Genomic DNA, 8,162 nt, shown 5'->3' on the forward strand with positions numbered 1-8,162 from the left:
CAATAAAATACCACCAAGCACGTCTACTTGACGCTGCTTCCCGCTACATCTAGCGGGGGACTTCCGCCAGCGGTGAATCCCGAGGCCACGCCTCTCTGACAACGCCGCCACGCGGAGTTACGGTCAGAATGTCCCTACGGGACACGGGGACTAGTCAACAGTCTACGACAGCCCTGATCAGGTACGTTGACCCCCGTCACTTGGGTGCTAAGATTGGGCTCGCAACCCAACACCCTCTGCCCCGTGCAGCGCTGCTCCGTGCAGCTCCCCCTCAACAAACAATAATAGCGACCATCCGGAGGTCCATCTTAGCCGGGGAGTGGGGGACTCCCTGGGGGGCCTAGCAGGGGCCCACCCGAAAGGGCACAAAGCGTTTGCTCAGTAAATCCATGGTTGACGACGCACTGACGCTAATTATGCTTCTGCAAAGTCTAGCGGGAGAAATGCTTCAAACCGCCGATCAACTCCCCAACCAAGATTGCCCTCCTTGACTGGGGATTTGGGGGACTTGTACATACATGTGCATTTGCAAGCATAATTAGCTATAATGAGCCAGACTCACGGTACCGCCAGGGGTATCAACGCCCACCATATAGGTGACTGGCGTAAAGACAGCTAGCCGGGTTACCGCCTGAGCCCCGGATCAACCCCAAAGCACCGCCGACGCGCCGCCACGCGCCGTGTCAAGTTGGCATCAGAGGCTACTTAAACTGGGAACCGAAGCACATCAGTCCCACATCGAAAACAAGGAGAAGATCATCCTCTTCCTCACCTATAAAAGGTCCTCTCCTCTCTCCTCATTTATTACGCATTCAATACTTACCTACTGTTACTTTGTCAACATAAATACATTGACTGACTTAGGCATCGGAGAGTTGAAGACCGCCCAGCGCGGTCTCCCTCTGACGCCCATTGTATTTTACTTGACAGGTAACGGGAACCACTAACAACAGAGGTATCGATCCGCCCGCCGGATCAGCGTTAACTAAAGTCCAGCTACCGCTAGACTTTTAGACATTAACAGAACGAGTCATCTTCATTTCTCTATTATCAATCCCTTTTCGTTTTCTGTTACCCCAATGAAAGTGTTGCATGAATGAATCCAAATGGAAACTTGTTCTTTCAGGTTCCCATGACTCTTAGGTGGTGTTTGTTACACAGGATTGGACGGGATTGGACATCCTTATGTAATCTAATCCCACTTATCCCATGTCTGGCAGCAAGGAGGATTATTTTTAATGAAACTCCACAGTCCCAACAGTAGCCCCAACACCTTCTACCACAAACCCACCAAAAACAATGGGATTGTGCAAGCCTCCTTCTACTCTGCGCTGTTCATCGTTCTCTCATCATCTGGGTTCTATAATCATCGGCTTTCTCTCTCTCTCCCCATTTTCATTTCAGAATGGCCACTGGGCAGATCTCACTTTCCTCACCAAACAGTAATCCCAAAACCAGAGGCCTCTTCTTCTCACTACAAGAGAAAATAGCAAAAGCGAGGAATTTCATTGTCACAACCCAAAAATCGTCGCAAAAACTTGGCAAATACGAGGAAATTTCAGTTGTCGCACATGATCCCATCGGCGACAACCAATTTGTCGCATAAAGTAGGAATTTGCAAGAAATTGACAGTTGTCGCCCATATGACATTATGCGACACCCAATTCCTCGCAAAATGTTAATTAGGCAACAATTTCTACCAGTTGTCGGTTAATGTTTCTGTGACAACTTTAACTTCCTCGCAAAAGATTAATTAGGCGACGATTTCTGTGAATTGTCGCTTAATGTTTATGTGATAACTAGATTTCTGTCACTGAATACTGATTTAGTGACCACTTCTGTGAGTTGTCGGTTAATGATTATGTGACAACCTAACCTTCCTCACTGAAAATCAATTTGGTGACAAATTTATTTGGTTGTCGCTTAATATTTATGTGACAATTTGAATTTCCTCTCTGAAAATCAATTTGGCGACAACTTTAATGGGTTATCGCTTAATGTTTATGAGACAATTTGAATTTCCTCACTGAAAATAAATTAGACGACAACTTCTACTAGTTGTCGATTAATGTATATGTGACAACTTTAATTTTCTCACAAAAGGCCTATAAGGTGACGACTTTTACAGGTTATCGCTTGATGATTACGTGACAACCTGAACTTCCTCGCTGAAAATCAATTAGGCGACAACTTTGATGAGTTGTCGGTTAATGTTAATGTGACAACTTTAATTTTCTCACAAAAGACCAATTAGGCGACAAGTTCAACAAGTTGTCGCTTAATGTTTATGTGACAACTTAAAATTCATCGCTGAAAACCAATTAGGCGACAACTTCTATTAGTGGTCGGTTAATGTTTATGTGACAACTTTAATTTTCTTGCAAACGACCAATTAAGTGAGGACTTGTGCAGGTTGTTGCTTAATGTTTGTATGATAACTTGAACTTCCTCGCTGAAAACCAATTAGACGACTACCTGTACGAGTTGTCGGTTAATGTTTATGTGACAACTTTAATTTTCTCACAAAAAAATAATTAGGCAATGACTTTTACTGGGATAACATTGCATAGTAGAATGTTTCTGTTCAACATGTTACACGAATTTCTCCACAGGAATCAATAACTTCAAATCAAACTTGGTATGTATCGTTTAATAAAGCAAGGGAGGGATAACCTATTCTTTAGCTGTGTCTTGTACGTGTTTGGGTCTCCAGCTAAAGAGACTCAAAAGAGGGTCTACATTGAATGATTTTATAAAAACTGGTTGCAGGTGGAACACTCTTTTGATGCTTTAGATATTCACTAGGTGTAAAATCAACAATAGTAAACCGATTTTTGTTCCTGAATCTTAAGAGTAACCAAAAGGCCATCATGTTTCTCTATCTAAATATTTTAGCTTTTAATGGAAATTGTGATCTGTTCAACGGTTTCAAATATGGATTACAAGCTAAACCAGTCTCCATTATTCTCATGTATTGAGCGTAAGCCACAGGGGGACACATGATGGCCTGAAGATGACACCGGCTGCTTTCTCTTCCTCCCAGGCTGGTTTTTTGTGACCTTATAATTCAATGACAAGACTATGTTAGGAGCCTTCCCTAAAATAATGTTTAAGTACATAAATTAATGGAAATAATACCTATCTATAATAACAAAAGGACAGAGGAAACCAAAGTAGCAAGAATGATATGAGCATGTGGAAGAACAGAGGAAACCACTTCCACCATATAACCACTACAAATACAAGCACAAAGAAATAAATATAAAAAATTAAATAAATAGAAAAGCACCTTCATCAGCATATCTGTATCTCCACGAGGCATCATAGAGCCTGCAGCTTGAAGAGGTGATCCTACATTTGGCACTACATCGCCAACGGAATTTGAAAGACCATCCTTTCCAAGCCCCATACTTCGATTATTCAATAGCATTCTTAGTCTTCTACTATCATCACTGGCAGATGGGGATGTCAAATTTTGCTGGGCAAGCATAAGTTGTTGCTGGTGTTGTGGTGTCAGCATTTGAAGCTGATGAAAGGGCTGGGAGCTTGTATAAAAGGTTTTTGTTGCTGAAGAAGTCCAGAGCGAAGTTGATCCAGACCCTAACAAGAAGGAAAGAAGTTAATAGTTTTAAAAAATGAACTCATAAGCATCAGATTTACATGTATAACAAACAATAATGAGTTCAAATATAACCAAGAATATCACTTTAAGATTCTTCATTTCAGAGAAGAATATCCAAACACAAATTACAACTATTCTAGCAAAGACAAGGCTCAAGGTTATGAGGACTGGGGAGGATATCCCTTCGGCATTAATTTCGGAATACAAATCCTATCCACCACTGCCTGAATTTGGAAGTGATGCATGTGCAATTCAAAAACTGATCAATTGATCAGTCTGCTCCCCTCTGAAGACCAGAAGTATAGACCATTTTTGTACTACTGCAAGTCAGTCCTGATATCTAAAAAGATCAAAAATCCAATTCCTGTTCATTCCTCGGCATTACTAAAAGGAATGAACTCAAAAAGAAGTTTCTTTACACATGCTTTGACTTATGATCAACAAACATAAGTTTAATACCAAGTATATTTATGTTTACAAATGAATTGAAGCATGCTAATAAGACTGAGCAAGGAGACTTTCAAAGTTGTGAATATGTGATTCCCAGTTCTAGTATGTCAATTAGCAAAACATGTAACCAGGACTTAAATAGAGCTAGAAGCCTAGAAGGAGCAGAAATTTACTAATAAAGCTGTGAATGCCCATTCACTAAACATGCGACTTCTTTTCCTTTGGCAGCTAATCAACGAAGGATGCCACAAACAGACTTCTTCCAGCAGTGGAATAAAAGCTTTATCTATTTTCCCTAATCCCCTGAAATTAATGAATGATGCCACAATCACTTTTTTTTGCACTGAATTGATGCTGAGTGTCTGTAAATCAAGATGAAGGATCAAAAAACATCGAAAGAAAATGAACAGCTCATCAAGCAGTCATACAAAAACATAATAAAGGGGCATACATGTTAGTGACTGCCACTGGTTATAGCTCAGAGAGTCCCCTACGAATAATATTTTCTTCCCCTTTAATCTCCTCAAGAAGTCCTGACCATTGAATCTACACGTACCATATATTACAAAATACTACTGTCTAAACTAATAAATACATATAATGCATAATGTACATACTGGCTTTAAGGAGGACATCATCCAACTAGCTCTAACAATACATAATCAAAATGCATATGTACATGCCAGGTCTAGAAAGGACGTTCAATTTTATTTTATTTTTGGCTTACCCTGTTTAGCATGTAATCTAGTGATTAGAATCATTGTAAAAATTCTTTTTTATTTATTTGTGTGTCATACATATTAATCATTTCGGTTTTGTCGGAGACATTGTATACCTGCTAAACATACAGTTTAGATAACCAAATGAATTTTCTATTTGAATGGATTTATAGGGGTGATCCTTACGTACAAACCTAATGTCTGAAGGTTTTCGATGATTTCAGGAGTTACCTTTGAGCCAACATGGGCAAATATAATATGAAATTATTTTTCATTTCAATACATTAAACGTTTTCCAATGGCATGAAACATTTAGCAGGTCTCGATCGACTCGATCATCACCTTTATAAAGATCTGCTAAATTGATTGTGTTTCAAGCTGTGTAATTGAACGTCAAACAAATAAATGAATCCAATGTTTAGGTAAATAATAAAATTTGACCGAGTTGCACTTTTTGTAAATAATGTTTACGTACATTAATTGTCCCACTTTTAAACCATTCTAGCAAGTTTCTGTTCTCAACAAAGTTGTGTTACTTCAGTTTCTTATGATACTTGCTGTTCTATTGGAATAGTAAATGTTAAGACTAGTATCTATTATGGAAGACAAGAATATGATGTCCTGAATTTTAAGATATAGAAAACGATTAATGGGTATAAATTAGCTCTCCTACGTTGGTCGTTCTGCTTGTTCCTTTATTCTTGCAAAAACATGGTTAAAGATTTGAATGGAAGCAACAGAGTTTCATATTCCTTGTTATGAGTGTTCTTCTCCTTTAATGACTTGGTTGATACTATCGGTGTTCTTTTCTGTGGAATTGCAGATTGAAGGTGTTTAGGACCAAACACATCCACGAAAACAATAAATTTTCTATCTAATTTTCTGATTTGGTTCTACCTAAGTCTCTTATTTTTTTTTATTGGCAGCTTCTTGATGTTCTATTTCTTGCTATATACTATGTTTTAGTAATCTCAATATCTCATTGATCCTTTTGTTTTGATATCGGACTTCCTGTTTTTAGTCACAAGCCCCAGTAAATGTATGTTGATTATACAGCCCCAGTTAATGTTTTTAGTCTAAAGCAGAAATAGTGGCAGAAAGCCCCAGTTAATGTTTTTAATCTAAAGGTCAAAACTAGTGGCTGAAAGCCCCAGTTAATGTTTTTAATCTAAAGCCCCAGTGTATATATGTCGATTAAGTTAATGCTACAGCCCCAAAAATATATATAGTTTAGTATAAGTACCCAGTCCTCTATAGCTACTTCTCTCATCTAAGTTACAGTTTTCAATTGTGTGGACTTGTGCACATGCACTCGTTTTTGTATTTTTACTCTTTTTTGTTATGTGTTGCAGATGTCCTCTCAATCTCTGCAACTTGGACGAGGAAAAATGATAAGGAAGCCTGCTAATGCAACAACAAGAGCATCCAAATCAGCTTCTCAGCTACCATCACAACCAGCACTGAGAGCAACTTCTTATGCAGCACCCACAACAACTGAACTGCCATTTGAAGAGCGACAAGCTGATCAACATCCTACAGCTCACAACTCAGGTAAAGACATGAATGCATGCCACTTGTTATCCTTAACGATGGTTTGATATATAAGATATTAATTTCACTTTCTATCTTCTCATTCTTTTTATCTGATCATGCAGAGAATTCCTCTACCCCTGCTGAATTGAAAAAAACACGTGGCAAAACAACTGGGAAAGGTATGATTGAGATGATTGCTAGCAATGGCAACAAGAAGGTGGAGATAATATTTGACCAGGAGCATTGGGTCCCAAATACTGAGTACAGCAATAAGAAGTTCACTACCGCTATAGGGATTGAGGTTTGAAGGCGAGCTCCGGTATGTTACCGCGGATGGAATAAGATTTCAGGAGATATTAAGAGGACACTACGAGAGGGATTGACGGTAATTTTAAGTCAGTGGTTTAATGCAAAGTTAATATTTTTTGTTCCTAACATACTATATTATTTTTATTCTTAATTAGGTACACTTTGACGTGGAAATAGAAAATCCAAAAATTATCTATTTTGTGGATGATAAGATGCGCTCGGCGTATACTCAATTCAAGTGGAAGTTGCACGATCACTACCAAAAATGTGGCACATCTGTTCGGGGACGAGCCACACTTCCTCCACCTGATCTATGGGGTGAGAGATCGACAGAGGAGTGGCATTGGCTATGTGATGAACTCTACACCGATCCAAAATATATTGTATGTATTCTTCACTCCTTTATTTTTTCAAAATATTTTTATTGTTGTATGTTTTTTTGAAAGAAATAATATTACAGTTTTATGCTTTGATTAAAAATTTTAGAGTACATAATTAACCTCACAATATTTATAAAGGATAAATGCAAGAAGAATTCAACTAGCCGAAAGAGACAAAGGAGTACGCATCGTGGCGGAGCTATGCCTTTCATTCAACATGCTTTGAGGACAGCCAAGGTAAATTTTATGAGTTTCGAGTGAGTTAATTCAAATGTTATCTTGAATAATTGTTAATTTGGGACATTTTTTTAAATTGCAGGAGGGCAATCCTTTGTCTTTCATAGACAATTGGGCAGCTATGTATCAAGATTCAAATAGCAATTGGGTTAGTGATGCTGCACGTGATAAATATGTAAGTATTGTTATCAATGTTGTTAAAGTCGTATTAGTTTTGGGAAAATAATTACTATTTAAATATATAAGTAAATAACATATTTATTTTTGTTTTTATATTTTATTTTTGTAGGATCGACTGAAAAATAAGAGAGAAGAGCATAAGGAGAAACTAACCCTAGAGGCACCAGAGGGTACTCCACCAGAATCTGTACAAGTTACTGCGCGTGATGAGATTCCAATCATGGCTGAAGAGTGTGGAAGGAAGGGAAAAAGAGTTCGTGGTTTAGGCTCGTTTCCTCGCATGGAGCTTCCAACTGTTACATCTTCAACAGCTGTGAGTTCTGAGATGAACGTAATGCAAGATAAAGTTAAGAAGATTGAATCAACTGTGGACACTATGCGGTCACAAAATGCACAGCTAATGACAATGTTGAAGAAGTTCCTGATGAATAGCCAAGGCTGTTTTGCTGATACAGAAAACATTGACATGAATATCGTAGTACCCAACAGTGAAGAAGATGATGTCTTTGGAAGAGATGAAGACGGTGTCCAAAACAATGGAGATAATTCTGAAACAGAGGATTTGGAGGAAGATTTGTGATTCATAAAGTCATTTTTAGTAATTTTTGGATTAGGATTTAGCTAGTCTAGCTTGGCAAACAATTTTTGTTTTTATTAGCTATTATTATTTTGTGGGTAGAATTTTGTAAACTCTATTTGATTTATGATTTAAAAATCTTTTGATTAATATTA

At 38.1% G+C, this 8,162-nt stretch overlaps 2 protein-coding genes across 4 annotated transcripts; one reads left to right on the plus strand and one right to left on the minus strand.

The window, feature by feature from the left end:
* Nucleotides 1-2,873: 2,873 nt before the first annotated feature.
* LOC112200454 (transcriptional corepressor LEUNIG) lies at nucleotides 2,874-4,542 on the minus strand. Of its 2 annotated transcripts, XM_040518928.1 has the most exons (4): nucleotides 4,524-4,542; nucleotides 4,246-4,375; nucleotides 3,290-3,600; nucleotides 2,874-3,059 (listed from the first exon to the last, which is right to left on the minus strand). In XM_040518928.1, the coding sequence occupies exons 2-4, from the start codon at nucleotides 4,265-4,267 to the stop codon at nucleotides 2,940-2,942; spliced, it is 453 nt and encodes a 150-aa protein (XP_040374862.1). In that variant the 5' UTR covers nucleotides 4,268-4,375; nucleotides 4,524-4,542; the 3' UTR covers nucleotides 2,874-2,939. The 2 variants fall into 2 exon arrangements, with proteins under 2 accessions (XP_040374862.1, XP_024197254.1); XM_024341486.2 differs by lacking the exon at nucleotides 4,524-4,542 and having other exon boundaries at nucleotides 4,246-4,459.
* Nucleotides 4,543-5,911: 1,369 nt separating this feature from the next.
* LOC112200034 lies at nucleotides 5,912-8,099 on the plus strand. Of its 2 annotated transcripts, XM_024341028.2 has the most exons (6): nucleotides 5,912-6,342; nucleotides 6,447-6,709; nucleotides 6,789-7,016; nucleotides 7,152-7,250; nucleotides 7,333-7,425; nucleotides 7,540-8,099. In XM_024341028.2, exons 3-6 carry the CDS (start codon nucleotides 6,846-6,848, stop codon nucleotides 8,008-8,010), a joined length of 834 nt encoding a protein of 277 aa, XP_024196796.1. In that variant the 5' UTR covers nucleotides 5,912-6,342; nucleotides 6,447-6,709; nucleotides 6,789-6,845; the 3' UTR covers nucleotides 8,011-8,099. The 2 variants fall into 2 exon arrangements, with proteins under 2 accessions (XP_024196796.1, XP_024196797.1); XM_024341029.2 differs by lacking the exon at nucleotides 6,789-7,016 and having other exon boundaries at nucleotides 6,447-6,601; nucleotides 7,196-7,250.
* The last annotated feature ends 63 nt before the right edge of the window (nucleotides 8,100-8,162 follow it).

The sequence above is a fragment of the Rosa chinensis genome, chromosome 4, assembly GCF_002994745.2.
Source record: "Rosa chinensis cultivar Old Blush chromosome 4, RchiOBHm-V2, whole genome shotgun sequence".
Lineage (NCBI taxonomy): Eukaryota > Viridiplantae > Streptophyta > Magnoliopsida > Rosales > Rosaceae > Rosa > Rosa chinensis.